The sequence below is a fragment of the Vipera ursinii genome (genome assembly GCF_947247035.1).
Source record: "Vipera ursinii genome assembly, chromosome: 4".
NCBI lineage: Eukaryota > Metazoa > Chordata > Lepidosauria > Squamata > Viperidae > Vipera > Vipera ursinii.
Window position 1 is genome coordinate 93,184,209 of NC_139514.1, and position 24,085 is coordinate 93,208,293.

Genomic DNA, 24,085 nt, shown 5'->3' on the forward strand with positions numbered 1-24,085 from the left:
TGCGAGTGTCCCAGGAATGAGCAGATTATAGCCACCCCATTTCGGTGACTACGGGATGCCAAGCCTGGAGCTGCGAAATCGGAGTCACTCGGTTTTGCAAGCGGGACTTTCACTCGGTTAAAAAAAAATTCCTCCTCTAAATAAACGAGTAAAAAATCCCAGAAATTTAAACCCAGATTTCTTCTGATTGTGATGATTTCCTGGTATCATTTTATTTAAGCGCAAGAACATTAAGTTTTAGTGATGGAAGGAGAATAAACTTAGAATGTAGATTTGACATTTATTTTCTAGCTGCTTTTTTCCTTGTGGTTAAGCCAATATTTAAAAGTGTTTTCTGCTTCTTAGTCCTAAAGAATTAATTCCTTTTTTACCTCATTGCATTTATTTTTAAATAGGTATTTTTCAAATAAAGCTCTAATGCCTGATCGTATATTTGCGGTATCACACATTCTTCTAATATCGCCGCAAAATTATTTTTATGACTATCTTTCTTGAAATCCACATCATTTTAGGTAATTTCGAATTCCTACCTTTCCACTACTCAAACCTTCAATTAAAACGTTTATAATTCATAACATATGGGCTATATCTAGTTTTAGCCAGATTTTAATTTGCGTTCGTTTACTTTGGCTATCTGCCGATTAGACAGTTCAGATCGAAAGCAGCACATTTCACCTCTAATTCCTAAACAGATTCAATCTCTTAAAAAGCCCAGTTAACAACGACGATGATTTCAACAACAAAAACAACAAAAGTCCGGTTTGACTTCAAGGCGAAGTTTTCCGAGGATCGCCAAAACGAAGGTAAAATAAGAAGCGGTTTTCATAGCGTCCGCTAGTGGGCGCTGTAGCTCTATGATATTACACACAGCAGCCGGTTGCAGGCTAAGAACGCAGCGATTGGTTTGTCTAAAGCGAGACCTGCCGGGCTAGCGCGTCCTTTTAATTTCAGGACTCGGCTCCAAACTTAAGCGCGGGCCTCCCTTCCAATGAATTCTTGGCCCGTTTGGGCCCGGCAACCGAACCCAACCGCGCCGCCCATAAAGCCCCCAGTGCCAGGGCTTGGAAGGCTTTCTGCAAAGCGACCCCACGAGCGGGCGCAAAAGAGACATAGAGGCGCTGCGCGGGAGAACTGCGCCTTCAGCTCGAAAGTCAGAATACCCTCCGGTAGTAAAGGATTTGGGCGAGCAGCAGGATTGCAGCGGGCGAGCCTGGCGTCGCAAGCGAGCCACAGGGCAGAGGGTTCAAATGGACCCCTCCTCCCGGCGCGCTCCTTATTGCCGGCAGTTGAGTCCGCCAGGAACTTTCCCGGGCTACGATCTGTCTGTCGTCTGTAACTCGAACCTAAAGAGTCGCGGGCTCGGCGGTCAGAGGCCACCTGCTTTTTCAGGCAGGAGGAAGAAGGCGAAGGCGGCCGCAAAGTTGGGGTGTTCCGAAGGGCGTTCTTCCCTTTCGTGCTAGCAGGCTGGGCGGGGAACGAGACGCTCCTTGCGTCCAATTCCTTAAGAAACACACCTGCGCCTAGCTGGGGAGCAGCGCTGGCCTTACCGGCCCCCAGAGCGGAACCCAGGCGGAGGTGGCTCGGGCTGGAGGACAGGGCGCGTTACCTGTCCCTCCCTCCCTCCCCCCCTTTTTCCCCTCGCCGGCCCCGCCCCTTTCGAAGGTGGGCTCCGCTTCTGGGCGTAAGTGACAGAGGCGCCACCCAACCAGCGCAAGAGTTGCTGGAGAAGGGGGGTGGCTGGGTTTATAATGAGGAGGCAGGGCGCGAGAGCGGCGACTCGGAGCTTCACTCTCTCGTTTGGAGTCTAAGAGGAGACCGCGGCAGGAAGCCCGGCAGCCGGCAAGACGCGGTCGAGAGAGCCTTGAACCAGAGGAGCAAAGAGGGCGGCAGCGGGGGAAGGGAAGGGAAACGGCCGCTCCGTGTGGCCCCGGCGACGGCGAATGTAAAGTCGAGGGCCGCCTGCCTGCCTGGCCTTTCGTTCCGTCTTAGCTTCCTTGCCGTGTCGTCGTCGTCGTCGGCGGTGCGGGTGCTGGGAGCCCGCCGGAGGCATCTCTGCCTTTGCCGGGCTCGCCCCGCGGAAGAGGGGACGAAAAGCCTTTGGACGCCAGGAATAAGCAGCCTCTTTCCGGCGGCCGGGAGGGCGATGGAATCCCGCGGATCTGCCGCCGGACGGCACCGGCTACCTCGCTTTCTCCGGGTGGATTTATAGAAGGGGCGAAGAAAACTGCGTGCGCCGCCGGGGAATTAAATTGGGCGTCCTCGCTCGGTTTTTCCTTCGCACTGAGCCTGGTGGCCGCCGGCGGCGAGGTGGGAGCAGCCGAGCGCAGCGGCGGCGGCGGCGGCGGCAGTAGAACTGAGCGGCGGGCGGTGCTTTTCGTCGTCGTGTTCCCGGGGCCGCTTGCATCTCGCCTACCTTCTTCTAGCTCGGGATTGCGATTCCATGCCGACGGCCGTGCGCTCGACGACTTAAGCCAGGCGGGCGAGCTCGTTGGCTGCCCGGGATTTGCCTCTGGTTGTGGCTCCTTCGTGTGGGGGATTGTGGACGTCCCCGTTCTCCCGGGCGCCGCGGAGTTGGCGAACCTTTGGGGCAGGAGCCGCCGGCGGCGCCCCCGACCATGGTAGCGCGCCGGGAGGGATCCCCGCTCGGGAGGTGCTGCTGGGGGATCTGGGTGCTTTTGTGCCGGACGGCGCTGGCCAGCTCTCTGGTGCTGGAGCCCATCTACTGGAACTCCTCCAACTCCAAGTAAGTACCCGCGGAGGCTCGCTTCCTCCGCAGCCCGGGCGAAGGCGGGTAAGGCGAGGGCAACCTCGCTCTCTAACGCGGCCAGGCCCTTTAGGCAGGCCGCAACGCTGCCATCCGAGCGAGCTGCGGGGAGTGCAAAGGGGTCGCAGATCTGGCCAGCCCTCCATCGGAGAGGCCGGGGAAACGGGACTGCCGACTGGAACAAAATGGGGGAAGGAGCCGCAGTTGGGTCCTCGATCTTCCTCTCCTCGGTGGGCCCTTCGGCGGCTGAGCCTCTCGAGTTGCGGGAAGGGGGTGGGGTGGCTGTCTCGAAATATCGTGCCGCGATCTTTATTTTGCACGCTTCGCTGCATCGGTGGGAGCGACATTCCGCTGCTTTAGAAGCGAAACGCGGCACGTCTCTTGACCGCGCGACCCGCCTGCTGGTCTCGAGGCTTTCCTTGAAAAGAATGGAGCCCAGCGAAAGGCACCGGGGTCGGAATAATTTGTTGGGCGAGGAGGGCGACAAATGACGGGCTGAGGTCCGAAGCTTTCTGGCCATGCAGAGTGTTAGTAGCAGGCCTGGCTTGTGGGATTGCCAGAAATGTAGGTCCTTCGTAGGCAGACTTGTCATCCTTTTTCCAGGATTGCAGCCTGTTGAGGAAGGGACCTGTGTGAAAGAGTGGGAAGGGATTGAAGAGACCAGCTTCTTTGTAGACCCAGGTAAAGGCTCCCAGGTTTAATCAAGTCTCATTCTAATTTTGTCAGCAAAAACCAGGCCAGGGTGTTGGGGAAGACGTTTGCCTAGCCGAATGTTTTCCCACTACTAGTCTTGAGAGATCCAAGCAGAACACAGACAAAAGGCACCCCAGAAAAGGTTGGAAAGAGTTGATGCAAATAATTAGAAAGTGGCATGTGGTGGGAGTTTCTATCTTAAGTCTAGTGGATTTAGACATCTCCCCTCCCCCATAAAGCTTCTGGGATAAACTTCTGGCGTTCAGAGAGTTCCGAATTTTCTACCAAATGATATAATGATGAAGTATAATACTGTAATAATGTGCTTATCTAAGGAGTTTATTCTTAGAATATAGGGGGACAAAGAATTAGATATTTCTTCCTGCAAATAACTAAGCCTGGTTAACTTTTGCAGTCTAAGAAACCATTATTTGAGTTAAATTTCTGTGTTTTGTTTCTAAAAGAAAGGTGGAGGAAATTAAATTCTCTTCTTGAGAAAACATTTTTTTTAAAAAAGCCACATTAATCTCCATGATTTCTCAGCAAAGTGGTTTATTTGAAAATGTTGAGTGAGATCCGCTTCTCTGCATAACCACCTAAGCTTGCTGGGCATGAACAAACTACACTTCTCTGTAAAATAATCCAGCTGGATTGGAACAGTCTTTCTCACAAGTGTGAAATAGTTCATAAGTTGGGTATGCTACTTTCAGCTAAAATAACACACATTTGAATGTGTCTTCACATTCTTCACACTTCGAAGTCTAAAAATAAAAGAAGTTTAGTTAAGATATTATGTTCAAAAATTAAACATATTCTGATGTCCATCACTTTTCTCCCACCCTGCTATTGATTCTGGCCATTCCTCTCTTTTCCCCAAAGTTGTTTTTTTGTCCAAAGCGGCCCTGATAATATAGTTAATTAAATATTCAGTTAAGTCTGATTAAATGAAGAATGTGGAAAACTGCCCTATCCTTTGTAGGATCATGAAATGCTTGTCCCGGTTCAGTAATACTTTCTTCCTTTCCTGAGATAGATGTACACTCTCATTACTACTGGAGAGAGAAGCCAAGAGCTTATTTTAGCGTTCTCTCTGCAACTTAGAAAATATTTTAATTAAACTCAGTTTAAACCAGAAAAGAAATCTGCCTCAAAGGATTAGTAGAGTTTATATGAAGTTCTTGTGCATATGTGTGTAACTGCATGTTGAAGTGGAGAAGTTATCCTTGTATATAATAGTGTTAAGATTAGTCCTAGGCAAAAAAGGAGCATATTCTCCCACCTTTAGTGATTGCATTTTTCCTACAGAGGTCACTCTTCCAGTGCATAAAAAGCCCACTTAGCTGTGCTGTAGTACTTCTCCCTTCAGTTTCCAGGGCTTGCTTGCCTACGTGCTATTTCCCCCTTCTCCTTAAGCAAGGGTTCATTTTCACTATCAAATGATTTACTTGACCATTTATAATAGAGGGGCCTTGTCATCAAACTGATTATTCGATTTTACTTGATAGAAATATTATCAACAGCAAGTTAACTTATAATTTAATTAGCAGCACTCTCTTTACCACTTAAATGGAGTATTTCGAATAAGTAGCGCTCAATGATAGGATTGAAATATATTGGTATTAATTATTCAAGCTTGTTCACCTTTCTGAGGTAGCATCTGTAAATGGCCTGCACTTTGGATAAATGCATTAGTAACCCTACCCTGTGTGAAATGAGTCCGATTGTCACTTTTAATCAACATATTGTATATCTGAGTGCTTTTCTGTTCTGAGCCCTAAGGGGTAGCATTTTATTCCTTAAAAGAAAGGAAAGACATTTATAGAGAGATTTTTCTTCTTCTTCCCTTGCTTCCACTGACATGCTACTTAGAAGTCCCTGGATCCAATGATGAATATAAAGTTGCAGTCATAAACACAGTTTTCATGTGTTTACAGCAGAATGGGTTTTATTTCTGAGTAACCATGCATACAATTGCATTGTAATGCTTTTTCATAGTTTGAAGACATAATTGTATAATTGATATTAAGCCCTTTTAGCTCAGGGTGAAAGCTTATAATAACTTAGAAATCTGTTACCCTGGAAGTGATTCGATGGAGACTTTGTCAAGACCAGGTCCTACTGAATGTGAGGTATTGCCAGAGAAGGTGAACCAGCATTTTCTCACAACCTGATTTCCCAAATTCCAGTTCTGTGATTTATTTTGGTAACAAGCATATTTAACAGTGGTTAAAATAAAGAGGCTGTCAGTCGAGACTTTCATATTAATGTTCCAGCTGTGGTTTAATGCCTTTGTCATAAAAATGCCCTATGCTTTTCTTTTTTTTTAAAGTAAGGGATACCACATATGTTGTGCTTTGCTGTCAGATTTTCTTTGTAGGCGATTTCTGTGGTCTTCTCAATCATTTAGAAAACTAGATACAAAGACAAGATAAGCTCCTATATAGCTCTAGTGACAGAATGAAGAAATTTCTTCCTGCCAACAAAAATACATTGCCTTGCATATCTTGACTTTTAAAAAATCTTTGTAGCCAGTAGGGTGATTTCCCAATTACATATAAATCCCAGACTGAAGTTTTATTAGGTGAGTTTCAGAGTGAAGGGCAGACACATTTACTTACCAATGAGGTTACTTAAATTTGTCCTTTCTTGCATAGAGAAGTTGTGTCAGCCAAACATTCTGCCAATGGTGGAACTCTTCTCCTTAACGAGATGTAATTTGACTAAGGAAAAGTAAACAAATAGCCAAACAGTATCCCGATAACCTATTACACATAAAATCTGTAGCAGTTAGCCTGAATAAACATCAGCCTGTCAGAGACTGATAAAATGGCCTACAATTGATGGGCCTATTTAAGCTGTCTCTTCAGTAGCGTAAACCAGCCTGCCTCTCATTGTTTGTTTGTGAAATTCTTATTCTTGTTTTCTGGTAGGCAAACAAATGCACATTCACTGCTGAATGAATAGCTCCTTGAACTGTGCTCTGCAATTTACTTTGGTTTAATCTTGTCTGTTTTAATACAGAGAAGGAGGAAAGTGGGGGAATCATAGGGGTGAATTGTGAGTGCCTTCACATCACCATTTCTTGCATTTTGCCAGGATGATAAACTACTTGTAACAGACAGTCTTGTTTCAGAAGGATACAAAAGCTATTGGAGCAAGGCGAGACCACATCTTGCAATATGTCTGGTAAACCTTAATGATATTTAGGAATCCAGAGCCTTGCTTCTTAATCTTAACTATTATTGTGTCTATGAAATATAATTTATATAGGGATACCTGGAAATCACTGTATATATGTCAAAATTATTTTCTATGAGTTATAGATGGTGCAAATGAAACCTTTATCACTCAAAGGATATTATCTCCCCAAATATATATGGTCTAATGAAAGACCGTATCTATACAAAGCTTATCTGATCTCACAGAAAGTTAATTTTATATAATGAAATTAAAAATAATTTTCAGATTTCACTTAAAACCACATTGCCAATTTTGGTTTAAAGAAGTGTAGTCCTAGCTATGATTAAGTCCATTTGAGAAATGTCCATATGCTTAAAGAGATTTACTGATTGTAGTGACCTCCAGATATTTGGACTGCAATTCCCATAAGACTGAGTCATGTTGGCTGATAGTATGGGAGTGGCATTCCAATATCTTTGAAGGACACAAGATGCAATGAGTAACTCAAGCTTAAAAAAAAATTAGATCATGCTTACCTATAGCAAAAGGCTATATTTGTCATTCAGTTTTTGCCTACATATACATTATTATTGCCATTTATGCACATGTTCAGTTGGAAATATAGTATGTGTACATACACAAACACACCCATACACACACACATCCCAAAGCTTCTTACCTGTAAACGTTCTGAAGGGAAGCAACTCCTACTTCAGTTTTTTTTAAAAAATTAGCATATGGCATCTTAATTCAGTAATTGCTTTAGACAATGCAGTGACTGAGAGTCAAGTTGACTTAGGAAGTTTTCCCCTCTTTTCTTTATATAATATAATCTGTGCTCATGATTTTTAATGGGGAAAATGTAACCAAAAAGAAATTCATTTAGGGGCAGTATATTGTACCATGTAAGAAGTTTATTAAACTTCCCTCCCTCCCCCCCCCTCAGTCTGGTTTTAAGATAAAAATATTCTTATCAAAACATTTCTCTTCTGAATCTGGTCTTTCTTTTTTATGAAGTAAACAAAATGTTTTTCCACCAATGAACATCCTTCTATGTAGTGTCTGACTTTTCTATGTAATAAAGTAGATCTTGCTTAAGGGGAGTTATCTAATTAAAGTATTTTGATTAAAACCCAAGGGTTTGGGGTATTGAAGCATGGGTCTAAGACCATATCCTAGCTTCCCTGCCTCCCTCTGAATTTGGTTAGTGTAAAGTAGGCAGGAAGGGTGATGGCTAGGGACTATGTCAGAACTGCTTGGGAACAAAACAAAAAAAAGTGCAGATTCATTGTTTTTCTCTGTAGGCAAAGTATACAAAGAAGTACTGCTATTCAGTCCTTCAGCCATGGTAGAAAATGTAAACCCCTGACATCGCTCTCCTTGTTTAACTTGTTTAATTCTCATTTTGAATTCAGTAGTATAGTAGCCGTGTGAACTCTGAGGATTTCTTTGATAATCCATTTTGTAGTTCCGAATCAAAAACAAAATGAAAAGGTCGGACACAATTTGCTTTTATTTTTAGGCAAATCAACCCCGCTCCTAGTTAATAAGGGGATTACAACCCAGACTAGGCCCTTACAGATGTAATGTAAATCAAGGGCAGAGTATAAAGAAAGTGATCCCTTTTGATTGAAGTATGGTAAAAAGGCATAGAGAAACTAGCAGCGGTAATCTGATTGTATGGCAATAAAACCACCATTTTCTGTCTTTCAGATAAAAAAATAATGTGGTAAATCCATGCCGCTCATAAGATGTAAAGGCAGATAAAGGGGGATACCATGGCAACATATAGATTAGCTTGATGTTGGAAATGACATGTCGGTGAAAGGGATGTAGAAACTAAGGACCTTGCTTCAGGGCTGCAAGGTATTATGTGAGAATTGCAAAAAAAAAAGAAAGAAAAAAAAGAAAAAAAAAAGAAAAACTTGGGGTTGGGGGTGGGGGGTGGGATTAGGAAGTATAAAGGACTTCTTATGGCCAGACTGGATGAGCAGCAGAGAAAGGCTGCTCAGTTCTTGTTCATTGATGGTGCCTAATATGGTAAAGGTGGATTTCATTTACTGCCTTTTTTATTGCTGAGATTTGGATTGATTAAAACTTTGTAACCCTGGAATGGTTCAACTGCATTTTTTTTTCCTTTTTAATTCCAGCTTTAGAAATGACATATCTTCTGTAGGCTTAGCAGACTTCACATTTATTTACTTAATCTGTTTGGGATTCAAGTAGGGACATGCTGGCAAGGAACAAGAAAGTAGGAGATGGGTACAGTGGAGGTTATGTGATTTTTTATTTTTATTTTTAAGAGAAGGCTTTTAGTTATCTTTCTGGCAGCGTTTTCAGTCTTGCACTCCACAGGAGAAGCAAAAGTAAATATTCTGTTTTGTGCCCTCCATTCTTAGAAATAAGAGAAGTTCATTAAAAAGCTTTATAGTCATATGATTTAAACTAAATGGCTAAATTTATATGAAGCTCCCGTGAAACTTTTTATGATATTTATGATTAAAAAATGAAAGTTTGTAAATCACATGCAAGAAAAGGGAATGTTTTAATAGAACAAAGCATGGATTAAGGGATCATAGAAGGCTTGTTGCAATCTGTCCATTTTGTATTTTAAGTTTTGGCATATTTGGAGAAGGCTGACTGGTTAAAAATTACTGAATCACATGTTTTCCTGTGTAAAACATTTTTGAAACTTTTTTGACCCATTACTCTTTCCCCAAATCTAAATAGTCTAATTATCCCAAGCTGATATGTAATAATGAGCATTGAGAATTTTGTAGTATTTCCCAATAACCTTCAGAAGTTTATAGCGAAAGATCCCTTTAGGCTACTGATAATATACAAAGCTCAGGGGAGGCCCTTCACTGCTTTAAAGGCTGGTCACATCCAAGCACCTTACATTCTGCATTTGACAATGATTGCTAATGGGCTATTCAACTAAAGTATTTGCTTGTTCACAGCGAACAGGGCATGATAAATGTCCAGCAAGCTTGCAGCCTCCTTCAGCCTTTCAAATGCAGACTGGTGCATATTTATGGAAGGCATATGACAAAAGAAGCAGCTGAATTACTCTGGCCTTATGCTTTCTGTTGGAACAAGGGTTAAAGTGATTAAAGAAATAATGCAAAAGCCTATGTCATTTGTTTGCTAACCATTATCCAACGTTTAGCTTTCGAACCTACCTGTCATGTCTCATTTCTGAAATGTTGCAGATAATGCTATGTACATTGTGATACATCAAGAAGAGGCAATTATTTATAGTGTTTCTCTATGCAGAGGTTGTCAAGTATGTTTTTTCACGACGTTCGTTCTAGAAATCATCTATACATGTACCTCTTAACATTGCTCTTACTTGTACATCTTTGTTCTGATGAGAACTTGCATTGAAGTTTGCAGCTGGAGGACTCTATTATCTCTTTCCAAGGAATTTTCACAATGCAGTGAAGAAGCCGTTAGCCCATAGATAAGTTGTGCTGATTTCTTTCTTGACACACAGACTAAGGCAGCTGGTAAATGCAAGGAATAACTTCTTGTATAGAGGTCAAACTCCTTCTTATGATATTGAATATTATTGTGATTGTGTTTTATTCCTATAAACTCATATCTTGATTTACCTTCTGACGTTAGTAGAAATCTTGTTCACTTAGATTATAAGAAATCCAACTTTTCACAGCTATGAGTTTCTTACTACATTCAGTACTGCATATAATTTATTTGTAATTTTTAGAAGTTATATCTTAACTTCTTGTGCACATAGTGGGATTTCCTCCATGGCTAAACTCTGGGATAGACTGGGCAGGGAGATAGTGATTTCTCAAAAGCCATTCCCTGAACTTCCTCCATTGAGAATAGACTTGGTCCAAATGTATACTACTGTTCTACAATCCAAATATTTTTGGATAAACTGGATCTGAACTATTACATATCCCTGTTTGAAAGTTAAGGCCAAAGAAAGTTCGAAGTCCAGTCCAATAAGTGGCAAAAGATTAACATGGATGGGATTGAATTGATGCACTATCTGCTATCTTATAAGGTACGGTAAGTTCCTACATTAGGTATGCTATGTGTGTAGTATATAGCATGTGCATATGTGTGTTGTGTATGTATATGGGTAGGTACATACTTTCTTTTCGGAGCAGGCAAGAATTTCATTTTTAATGTGGGCCAGTGTGCTCACATTAAAAAATGACAATAAATGTTATCTTATTTTGATTCCAATGAAACTAATCCTGTTAAAAGAGTCCCTTTCCCATTCCTCCTTTGATTGATGATCTTTCTAGAACATCAGAGCTCTCAGAATCTAGCCAAATATCTTTTTAGCTCAAAATTCTGTTCCTGCAGGGGCCAGCCAAGTGTCTGTGGGAGTTCTAACAGCTTAAAAGAAAGGTGTTTTGACAAATTCACTGAGAAAGCCTTCTACAATTGATATGGGAATTTGTCAGGGACTACATCATGGCATTTCACTTTTGGAGCACTCTGGGCTTTTAAATGTACATACGTAGTTGATTTGCCTGATGTGTGAAAGCACTACATGTTATCTACTCCGTAAAAAGAAGCACCATTGTTAATACATTGTTTTATCATTTTCCAAAAGAGATGTAGTTGGTCCTTAAGTCTATTTTCATTAAAATAATTGGAACATTTTTTTAAAAAAGTTGGATCCAAAATAGCCAATCTTACCCAATCATTTTCTGTATTTTAGATACTGTAGACATTTTGGATAATTACAGAAGAGAAAATACTACAGTTTATTTGCATTATAAAACAATATACAAATAAATGACATAAAACATGTACATGGTCTTCTATGTTTGGTTCATAAAGCTTCACAGAAAGAATGAACCATAAATATTGACTCTTTGAATGCTTATAAAATACTTGATTAAAGCAGAAGCAACAGACAAGCATAAGCCAGTTTTTACATTATTTAGAATCAGTGAGTAACACCTTGCCGTTCATTACTGTAATAATAAAAATCCTGTGGAAGACTTCGCTTGGAATGAAATAGCTAACTAATTTTAATGCTTATAATTTTCATATTCTGAATTGTAGCAAATATTGATAGAACATCAATTTTTATGTATGTTCCTTATGAGTTAGAAAGATGGCCAACTATATAAATATGACAAATAAAATCATCCACCATTTTGTGGAAATTCTGTCAGACTCTAGCCATTGTATACACCTCATGTTACAGATGAAAGTGTATTTTGGCACTTTTTAAATAACAGAGATCTAGCAAAACCTCAAGCATGAAAAATGAGGCAAGTGAGTCCTATGGCTCTGGGACTATTGTAATGCCATTATCATTTTAGATGAGATTATGCATACTGCTTGTGGCTTTCCTATCACTTTTCCCCAATACTGATTTGAGCCAGCTATCCCATTTCCTCCAGCAGCACATTCTTTTTTTAATTATGAAAAATGGCAGGAACATTAAGATACTGAGCAAAAAGAAAAGAAAAAAAGAAAAACTCAGAAGAGGCAGGTCTGCCATGTCCCCCTTATAGCCAACTTCTCACTGCCTGGCGCAGTGAAGAGTATCGTTGCCAATGGTGGGATTCAGCCGGTTTGCACCACTTCGGCAGAACCGGTAGCTAATTTTTTGTTGCCCAGGCCCAGAATAAACTTCCAGAAGTGGAATCCACACAGAGAACCGGCTGTTCACATATATGAATCCCACCACTGATTGTTGCATCCTATATTTAAATTGGCTTCACCTGCCATTCTGGGCCACTTCGTATATAGACCTTCATGTAAGCAACCCATCCTGGAAGTGGCTGGCTGTCTTATTCTCACAGAGTACTATGGTGTTTGAAGCAATCCTCGACTCATATTGACCTCCCCCAAAAACACTTATCTCAAGTCCAGTCCATTTTCTAGGTAGCTGGTACTTTTCACTTTTAAATTTTAAAATTCTTTATGCTTGTCTGAGTTTTTCATGTGTGAAGTTGGATTTAAAAAATCTAGCTGGAAAGTAATGCATATACTGTATGTATCTTCACATTGTTGCCTTGCTGACTCTCAGATGAGTTATCCAATAAGGCCACCTATGTTTGCCATAGTGGTGCCCAAAAAGTACTTGACTGGGTAAAAGTGTCATTTAGAGTTAAGAGCATGGGGTGGGGAGGAAGGAGATTCCATCTTTTTCATTTTGGTCCCCTCTCCATTTGTTTTCCTCATGCTTAATTAATTTTCAGTTATATTCCAGGAGCAGTCTGGTTTAACTGTTCTGCACTGCTTATTCTTTGGTGCTGTTTCTGATGGTTTTTTTTTTCTCCTCAAGAGAATTCTAGATTTCATTGGTGAAATGAGCCTGGAAAAAATCAGGTTCCTGGTGAGGACCCAAAGTTCTGCAAGAGAGATTGGTTAAAACACAGATGTAACCATAATTTCTGTTTCTTTAGGATCTGCAAAATTAGTGTCACTGTCATGTTTTTCTTAAAGCATACGTTATATGCAGTGATTAAAGAAATAGATTTTAATAAAACCTTTGTGGTAATCTGCTTTTAGTAATGTGGTGCTAATAACACACATTATTACAACTTAGGCTTTTGCTAAAATATACCTAGATGAAGAAGACTTGGTGACACTTCATGAAATCTTTTAGAAACCTAGCTTTGGTGAAATAAGAATGCCCTAAATAATGGTGCAGCCCTGAGCATGTCTATACAGAAGTCCCACTGGATTTGGAGAGGTTTTCTTCAGGAAATATAGGATTATAGCTCAGTTTAATTTGATAACCATACATGAAGTATTATACATCTGTGGTGGTGAAATTGATATCTGAGCAGAATTACCTCCTTAAATATTTAATATAATTGTTCAATATAGGTATGCTTTATAGGTGGCACATAAGTGCTGTGTCCTGTTAAGTATACACATAATTTCAAATAAACTTTACACTGAATGCATGAAATAGCCATACACAAGTTTTCACTTTGATTCAGCAGTGTAGTTAGTTGTGTTACTGTCCAACACAACTATTTGGTTGTTTTCTGATTTTAACCCTAAATCAGTTTGTTGTACATCGTGGCATCTTTATATTTTAACATTTATAAATTTTGTGGCATTATGTATTTTGCGGGCTTTTAAATACTTTTTACTTCTAAGTGATTGTATTTTTTAATACAAATCACTGAGCATATAACGAATTTAGTAATTAGAGCTGAATCAGGAATTTTGACTGTTTGGAGACGAACTCTATATGGCAATAGATTGACCTAAATAGATATTGGAAATATCTATTTCGGAAGTAACAATATCCCATACAGTTGGTTGGCTTGTTTTGGGGTGTAGTGTGATCTGTGCATGTATCTCCAGTAAGAAAAAACCATGCATTGTACAAATGCATTGTACAAATTAAAAAGAAACAAACACACGTACATTATGGTTTAGTATTATATGTAAAACAAGGGCACATCTAAACTACATAACATAGTTTATAAATTGTTTACTTCTATTCAAATCATGTATAGTGATTTTATTTCTCATTAAACAATGTAAAATTGGCACTTAAAGTACCTTATTTATAACTTGGTGTTTTTCTTGATGGTATATAGATGTTGGACTTATCCTCTTTGGAGGGCAAGGTGGTGAGTGCAAGTTCAGTTCCAAAAGAAGAATGAGTTGTTTGAATAGGGCTAGCTTTATATATAGGTATTGCCAGGGTGAAGAAATAACTAGTGTATTACATCCCAGCTTGAAAACAGCATGTTTTTTAAAGTTTCAGCGTCCGGCATGTGATTTTCTTACTCAGGCAAATTTCCATCAAAGAATAATGAAACTAGAATTTCCTGTATTATAAGGTGCAGTTGTCTGACATTCCAGCCAATGACATGATTGTCACCACTCTTTTTGAACTTGGAGTAAAAAAAGCCACAAATATAATTAAGAGGAGCCTCAAACTTTAAACTGCCATCTTACATTCTGACTAACAAAGGAATTTAAGAGTAAGAATCTTTGATAAACCAGCAATGGAAAATTATTTCTGGGTTGGTTTTGCTAGCTTTGCTTATGTTGCCACACCCATTAATGAAGCGAACTAGCTGGTTTTTGCTATCTTCTTTCAAATTCCATTTTTTTTTCTTTTACATCCTTTAAAACAAAGAACGTTTACCAGCATCCTACTACACAATTCAACAAGTTTCCATATCAAGTAGTATGTTATAACAATAGTTATAACTATTATAACCGTAATCATGTTATAACAATAGTTGAAAAAATGATCACCTTGTTGTAACACAGAAATAATGTTAGTGCTGTATAGTTTGAACACACATGCTTGCCTCTTTAATACAGCATCAGACTCTTCCATTTTGTGGCAGCAGAAATGAAAACTAAATTTTATCTTTCATCACAATGAAGGTTCAGTTGCACGTTGTTAAGAGCAGTGGAATGTAATATTATTGTGACTTGTTTAGTAATTTTAAGATGACAGGGAAATGGATTAAGTTTAAATATAAAGTTGCCTAGCACATACAGGGTTTATTCATGGATTCTATGAAGAGAGAATGTGTCTTCCTTCTCATTATCAGGACTGTATGTTTATAAACAGTGAGCCACAAAGGAAGTGTTTTTTGGAGGGGCTTGGAAAAGAAAAAAAGAAGAAACACAGGTATGCAGGGATACAGTATCATCATACTTAATAAAATGACTGTGTGATTGTAATTTAGAACAGCTGAACTAGGTAGGAGGGCATTTGAATTAGTTTGCGCTATTTTATTTTTGCATGACATTGTATGAAAGGCACGGCTTGAAAAATAATTTTTAACATTTGGGACCTTGCTGCAGCTATCCTATAGTGGCCTTTGGTTCCTGCTCTCTTTCCTTGTAACCATAGCAAACCAATTTAAATGGCAGTGTATTTTTCATTCCTACATCTCAAAAAGGATGTAAAATAGCAGAAAAGATTCCTATCGAGTGTGGATTTGCCTACAGAAAAATAGAATGTTTGGTTTAACCTTGCATATCCTGATTCCTAAGCTCTTTGTTTAACTTGCTTTGTCATCCTAGTTGCTAACATATTCAGCAATGTAAAGGCTGTAAAATGCAGCTTAGGAGTTCTGTAAATCTTCTGCGCTAGTTACCTGCTCTTTCACGGGGATTCTTCACAGAAGGACATTCATGCTCAGACCTGTTCTAATGCTAAAGTGCAAAAGGGGGCAGTAAAGTGCTACTCAGAAAATCCTATCTTTGCGAAGAGCCTTTTGTTTTTTGTTTTTAAAAAATGTGGATTCTCATTTTACTCTTGATTTGTTATTTCAATTACTGATTAATTTGTTATTTTGGGCAACTCTTCTCCTGCATTTAGCGGTCTTAAAAATTCCTATGTGTTTTGTGCATGTAAAAAGTGTAAAAACCATCGTTTTGATGATAAACATTCAACTGAATTGTGATTTTCTTTTCTGTGTTGCCCAGCCCAGCATGCAATTTTCCCCACATTTTTCTTAGAAATGCTCAGATTCTTCCTTAAAGCACATTCTTAAAGTGCTTTTTCAAAGAACCTAATTCAGTAACGGCTTCCTTGCCTTTTCTATTAACAGCCTATTCCTCTGAAAACAGGGCATACTTAAAAGGGAAAGAGAGAGAACTTTGAGGCTGAGAATTGAGATCTGGACAAGTAAATGTGGAATGAGGTTATGGGGTCAACAGTTGGACTTTTGCCAAGAGGTGCAGTCATGATTCATTCAGAAGTAGCTGGGAGTAAGCATCTAATTTCCCTGTATCTGTGTATCTTCATTCTCTCCTAGTAGTTCCATAGCCATTCACAATCCATTTCTTAAAGACACAACTCTAATTTTATTATTGATGCCTTTTTGAAGGCTGGGTTAAATAGTATTTCAGTGGAATTAAGCTTTTTCTTGCATACTGGAGTTTCTCACATAAGAGTTCAGTGTAGGTAGCAAGTTTCATAGCTAGACATATTAGCAGAATAACCGGAATTACCATTGCTAATTTCATATTGGACATATAATAAACTTAAATACCCCCCTTCTCTCTCCTCCCAAACATTTTTCACTTGGTAGATAACAAATCTTCCACATACCAGCTGCTTCCTTGTGTAACCAAACATGAATCAGTAAATGGATTAACTTTTTCCTTATGTACTTATGCCATAGTTATGAAATGTTTTGAATCCTGGTTTGAATATATATGGAGTAGAGTGGTTTCTTTTTTTTTTACATTTTATTTATTATTCTAGGTCTACAATCTGTAATCTGACATCCCTCCCTCCCTAATGGAGATCAAATATATTCATCTAGTGGTTAAGGCACAAGACTAAAAACTAGGAGATTGTGAGTTCTAGTCCTGCTTTAGGCATAAAAGCTGGCAGGATGACTTTGGGCCAGTCACTCTGTCTCAGCCCATCCCACTCTTCTCAGATTGTTGTTGTGGTGGGGAAAATAGGAGGAAGAAGTATTACCGTACATATGTTTGCCACATCGAGTTACTTATAAAGTGATAAAAGTGGAATAAAAATCATTGTTGTGGCGTTGTTGCTGATCCTACTTACCTTCTGCCTTTCTAAAGGACACCAGTCTTGGACCTCCTGAAGGAGGAAGATCCAGTAGCCATTTTCTGTCCTTGGCATTGCTTTGTGTCACCAGGTGTACACCCTGACCTTTGGTGAGGGGAAGGTGTCCAGGGCTGCTGGCATCCCAGGCAGGTCCAGAAGAAAGGGCATTTTTGACACAGATTCCCAACCTTGTTTGCTTTGTGGGTTAAGGAGTTTCATTGTGTTCTTTTCTGAAGAGCTGTATGGTTGCAGACAATCATCACTGGAAGTCTTCAAGAAAATGTTGAACAGCCTTTTCTCCGGGATGCAATAAGGATTTCTGCCTTGGCAAGGGGTTGGACTAGAAGACCTCCAAGGTCCCTTCCAATTCTGTTGTTCTGTTCTGCAGTAAATTCTCCCTTGGGAACTGTTTATACATTTTTAAGTAGTAATTTAACCTGAAGAAGATAGAGAGCTGACATTTTGCAGTGTAAAACATTTGTGTCACTGTTACAGGTAATTCTCAATTTATAACAGTTCATTTAGTGACCATTTGAAATTACTTGGCACTGAAAAATTGACATGACTGTTTTTCACACTTATGACTGTTGTAGTATCCCCATGGTGACATGATCAAAATTCAAATGCTTGGTAACTGATTCATATTTAGGATGGTTGCAGAGTCCAGAGGTCATGCGATCCCCTTTTGCGAACTTCTGACAAGCAAAGCCAAAGGGGAAGCCAGATTCACTTACAGCCGTGTTACTAATGTAATTACAATGAATCATTTAACAACTGTGGCAAGAAAGGTGGTAAAATGGGGCAAAAATCACTTAACAATTGTCTCCCTTAGCAACAGAAATTTTGGGCTCAGTTACGGTCATAACTCAAGGATACTTGTATTTGCAAGAATGTTGTATAATCTTAGAGAATATAAATGGTAGATGGTTTGTTTAGAAGGGGTTTGTTTAGAAAGGGTTTGATAAGAAGACAAAAATGGGAAGCAGAGGTCTCATTAAGGTCCATGGAGGAAACCTAGAGGAGATAGTGTGTTTTTTGAGACTATTTCTTCAGATGCTATTTTTCCCAGATGACATTTTGTGAACGAACCAGCCTTTCCCCATGGCAGACATTTTGTGAGAGAACCTATAACATGCTATCAAATTTCCAGATGTATTCAACTAAGGCCCAAAAGATGAGGGTATTGTTTGGGGCTCTATAAATATTCCTGCAATTTGTAACATTTCTAAACCAAGAAAACAAGTGTACACAGGAAATGGGAATGTTTGAGAAGCCTGCATGTCCGTCTGTATAATTTCACTTGAAGAGAATGTAGTGTATAAAAAAGGATTAAGAATCACAGTGTTACAAAATGAAAGTCAGTTAAGCTTGTCTAGAAACTGTTGTCTTGTTGGAATCCTCAATAACGACATACTCCTGGAATAGCAGACCAATCCAGTCTTGTGTCAACTGTGCTTCTCTATTGATAAACCCTGTTGTGAATAGCAGCTGTGTGGATATAATTTGAAAATGTAACATAGTCCAGGGAAGCTCATTGTTAGCAGTCTAGTTCTGGTTTACATGTTTCCCACCCGAGAGATCTTCAGCATATTTTTTTAAAGTTGTAGTCTAACAAATGAACACATGATTGTTATGATACTTTTATTTTCAGAAGAAATAATTTCATTCTGCTGAAATTGAATAATTTAAAACTTTTTAATTAAGTTCTGCTTTTATAAAAATAAAATTCCATAGAAATATGGTAGTACTTAGAAGTATTCTATACAGGTAGTCTTGATTTATTACTGCAAGTGAAATCAGGATTTCTGGAGTAGGTCATTGCTGTCATAACTTGAGTCATCTTGTGACCTGATTTGAGTTTGTGACCATTTTTATGATGTTCATAACTCAAATCATGCAACTACAGCACTGCAAATTTTCACATGACTGTGGGACACTACAGCCAGTTGTAAATGCAAGCTGGTTCCTAAGCGGCAGAATTACAATCAAGTGACCACAGGGGTAGGGTGATAGTTGTAAGTCCCAATTTAAGTCTTAACTCACTTTTTTTGTGGCCATCATTAATTCAAACCATTGTTAATAAAATGGTGATAATTTGAAGATTTTGAATATTCAACAAGATGACAAAGAAAGATAGTAAAACTAGCTGTATCAAGAAGTACGGTAATGTAAAAGGTTGTTAAGAATGACAGACTGTATTACTTGTGTGATTGGTTTTGTGGTCGAGGCACCAGACTAGAAAGCAGGACACCATGAGTTGAAGTCCCCCTTAGCCATGAAAGCCAGCTGGGTGACTTTGGACCAGTCACTTTCTCAGCCCAACCTACCTTGCAGGATTGTTATTGTGGGGAAAATAGGAGGAGGAAAAGGTGTTAGATGTGTTCGTTATTTGTAAAAATAATAAAAATGGGATACAAATTATATATATATATATATATATATATATATATATATATATATATATATATATATATATATATATATATATATATATATATATATATATATATATATATATATGATCAAATCAGACAGATCTACAAAGTAGAATAATATTTGGAGGGATATCCCCCCTCCCCGTTGATGTCAGTATTTGGCCTTGGAACTTTAACATATGTGTAATTTCAGTGACAGAGGTTGGGAAGCAATGATGTAGACATCCAGTGAACATAAGGAGGAATGGGATTCCATCCACTGGTCAAAGAAACCATGATGTGGTTCCTTGATGGTCACACTTTTAGCCTAACGGCTCATTTTTTCTAGTATCTGATAGGTTTTAGAATGTAAATACTGATATAGTATTTATTCATACAGTTTTCAAATTAAAAATGCCTAAACTCTTGATTTTTTTTCCAAGAAAAACAGGATATTTCAGCAAAGTAAAAATAAAGCCATAGATCTCTTTCTGGAGTTTCTGTATTTTGTATTCAAATTGTTTGTTCCAGTGCTGAAGTAGAATAGTATAAAAGCTGGATATATTTAGGTGAAAGGTGCCATCAGTCTGTGTCTGTTGGCTGGAATCCTAACCATATGCAGTTCCATATTTTCTATTGTAGCAGCTACAAGTAAGGCAAATAAAAACAGGTAAAGGAAGATTAAATCCATTTTGTTCAAAAACTCCCATCTGATTCTGTATAAAGCAATATATTCTCTGTTTGCCTCACATTTATATTCATCTTATACTTATTTGGGCTCCTCTGCTTAATTTATATGATTTCTTACTTGAATAAAAATGTGCAGTGGGAGTGATTAGTAAGTCAATTGTGGGGCCCTTTTTATTTCATGCTTTAGCTGCCAGATATAGATGCTGCAACTGCTATAGAGGTACTTAGCTTATACCTGCTATAAAACGTCACACTGCACTTTTAAAAAGAGGATATGTCCTTGAAAAGTTTGGCACCACGTATGGGCTTTAGGAAGTTTTTGATCAAGTCTAAAAACTTTGTATCTGTTTTAATTAGCTTTGAACACTGCCACCTCATGTGCCTTTATCAAAACAGGTGGGGAATTCAATTGGTTGTGGGCTGATGAACTACTGTTCATAGTTTGCCTCCTTTGCTGAAGGATTTATGTAAATAGTATGTAGCAGCTTTAACTGTATATAAATACAAACTTTCAGATTTTCATCTTTCTGATTAATGGCCAAGCTAAAATTATGACAAATCTTTGCAATAATCTGAGTTATTATAGTCTATAAAATCTGCATGCTATAAACTGCTGGAAATAACTATTCATTAAGAAGCCAATTTCTTCAGCAATGTTTTCTCTTACAGTAAGATAACTGCCATGAGAAGTTTAGATTAGGAGTTGTTTAATATTAATATTAGAGAATATTATTATTATTATTATTGGGAGATTCTGCACCCGCAGCTCTAAAAATATTAATAGGGTACTCATGCATCTTAGGCAGAACGTAAAGATTGCAGTGGCCTTTTTTGCTTAAAAAGAGCACACTTATTTGGAGTTAAACCAATACTTCAAAAGTTATTGTCATTTTAAATCTTAACCTTTGTTAGGGCTCTACATTAAGGTAAACTGAGTTGCTTGAATAGTGAATAGCCAGTTTTAAATAATTTGAAACATTTCATGTGTCTGGTTGGTACAAGCCAGGAACATTTACCGTAACAAGTTATTGGTGCAGTTTTAACAAAATCGAAGCTTTACTCTTTGATTTACGTTTCAAAAAGAAGAGCCGAAACCTTCCTAATAAAATGGTGTAATAAAAGATGGTCAGATATATATCCGGTGCCTAGAAGCGGCAGCTGCTGTTTGTTCTCCATATGGCAGACTAGGAGAGAGATGATGCCTTTACCTCAGTGGAAATTGTTTACTGTATAATGAACAGAGGCTCCAAATAGTTCTATCCAATACTGGATATTGGATATTAGATAAGATGGTCCTGTTTCATCCATTTCTTAGAACATGGGTGTCAAACCCGCCGCTTCACGTGATGTGTCGCGACGTATCACGACTTTTTTTGCATTGCTGGAGCTGGGGTGGGCGTGGCCTCTGCATGATGCAACCGGCCCGCGGGCCAGCAGTTTGACACCCCTGGCTTAGAACAAGCTTGAGGAGAAAATGTCTCTTTAATTATTATATTGTTGAATGAAACTTAATTTGAATTCTTAAGGTAGATACATTAAAAGCAATAGAACTTTGTGATGGGTCACTTAAATCATTTTGGATTTCCACTGTCCGTAGTAAAGAAAACTAAAACTGGGTTTCTCTTATTGTTACTTTTGTAGCCTGGATTGCCTTACAATTATTATTTTTTTTATTATTTGCTATCTTTGGTTTGTAGGTTTCTTTTTATGGGCATAATACTTAGTTCTCTTTATCTAATGAATGACTTTTATCTGTTTTTTTTTCTTTTAGATTCCATCCTGGACAAGGATTAGTACTGTATCCAAAGATTGGAGATAAACTGGATATTATATGCCCAAAGGTGGACTCTAAGATTGGTGGTCAGTATGAATACTACAAAGTCTATATGGTTGAAAAAGACCAAGCAGATAGCTGTACTGTTAAAAAGGACAACACTCCTCTGCTCAACTGTGCCAAGCCTGATCAAGATGTTAAGTTTACCATCAAGTTTCAAGAGTTTAGCCCTAATCTCTGGGGTCTAGAATTTCAGAGAAACAAAGATTATTACATCATATGTAAGTGAACAATAACTTTGTTTCCTTTCCTTTTTCATCTTGCTGTTTCTTAATTTATTCATTGTATTCAATCAAGTAAGAAGCTTAAAGGATTTATATTGTTTTCTTTCAAAGTATTTTCATGGCAGCTTATTATTAACTTCTTTCCTACTGTTTTTAGATCTTGTTTTATTTCCAGGTTTTCAGACAACTGGGGCAGACTGAACTGGCAATGTTAGCAATGTAATTTATGAATACCTGGGTATCTTAATATAGTTTTAAACAGTATAAAGAAGAAGAAAACTCAGTTATGCTAGAAATTAAAGGGCTTGAATCCCATATAGGTCATCTTTCTGATCTAACACATTTTCCCTGAATCCCATTTGCAATATTAAGACATTGGATTTTTGAGATGTAATGACATATAATAATATTCAGTCAATGTTCATTCAGTGATAAATAACAATCCTGGTTTGTAATAGAATGACACTTTAACTTTCAGTTAAAAGAGTTCAGTGTGTTTCCTATGCACACATAACATACAAGAAAAGTGATCACAAAGTGAGGTAATAACTTTGAACAGAAAACATAAAATATCATTGGAATAAAATTTATTTGTACTTGCATGAACACTTTTGTTTTCTACTATCAAAATGGAGTATGATTAGCTGGCATAGAAGTGATGCCAGGAAAGAGGTGAAAGGATGGGTTGGAGAAAGCTTAGCTGCCTTATCTTGTGGGATGGGTGCTTTAAAGTTGAATGAAAATAAGAAGTTGGACACTCCTACTTCTCAAGAGACCATCAGCGCAATAGACGCAGTTGTTCTTCTGGCGACAGATCATTGCTGTGTCCCAGCCATACATGAGTGATACAGTTTCTTTATTACAAGTTAATTACCCATAGATTAAGGTAGACCTCGTTTGCTTAGTGACTGTTCAAAGTTATAACAGCGTTGAAAAAAGTTACTTACGACTGGTCCTCACATTTACAAAAGTTGCAGCATCCCCAAGGTGACATAGTCAAAAGTTAGGTGCTTGGTAACTGGCACGTATTTATGATTCATGACCTTTCCAGACAGCTTCCCATTAGCAAAGTCAATAGGGCGAAGCCAGATTCACTTAACAGGCATGTGATTCTCTTAACAACTTCAGTGTTTCAGTTAACAATTGTGGCAAAAAAGATCGTAACATCGTAAAATCAGGTTTGAGTCACTTAACAACCGCATTGCTTAGAAATGGAAATTCTGGTTCCAATTATCCTAGTTTGAGAACTACCTGTAATCCAGGTAGTTGGAAATAAAGGAAATGATTTTATTAGGTCATTCCTATGTACACAGGCATAGTATTTATAGCATAGTATTAAAAATACTATTTTTTTTAAAAAAAAACATTGTCTTTTGAATCATCCCTGAAAAACAAAGTGCAACAAATTCTTTTTATGTACATTCGTTTAAAAATGGTAAAGAACAGAATGGGACTAAAATAAGTAGTAATAAAATTAATACATTCGTCATATGTACAGTAAATATCAATGAGATTCAAATGTGTATTGTTCAGAAAAAAAATAGAATATTGAAAATGTAATTTGGTGCAGGTATGATCTGTTTTAAAATATGGCTGTCGTAATTTTAAATGCAAGACTTCTCAGTGCCTAGGACCTCTGAGAAAGAAGTGAATCAATATATTTTGTATTGCTAGAATAAAAATTACAGAACAAACTAGACATAGTAGCCAGTACTTCATATGAAAATGTACAGTATAACAGGTCCCTCTGTGCTCAAATAGCTGTTA

At 38.5% G+C, this 24,085-nt stretch overlaps 1 protein-coding gene across 2 annotated transcripts in view; it reads left to right on the forward strand.

Moving 5' to 3' along the window:
• The first annotated feature begins 1,715 nt into the window (after nucleotides 1-1,715).
• Nucleotides 1,716-24,085, forward strand: part of EFNB2 (ephrin B2) — a 47,742-nt gene continuing 25,372 nt past the window's right edge. For both annotated transcript variants that reach the window (XM_083363140.1, XM_083363141.1), the window contains exons 1-2: nucleotides 1,716-2,743; nucleotides 22,032-22,315. In XM_083363140.1, coding sequence (XP_083219266.1) covers nucleotides 2,616-2,743; nucleotides 22,032-22,315 — 412 coding nt within the window. In that variant the 5' untranslated portion in view covers nucleotides 1,716-2,615. The remainder of the gene's footprint in view (nucleotides 2,744-22,031; nucleotides 22,316-24,085) is intronic.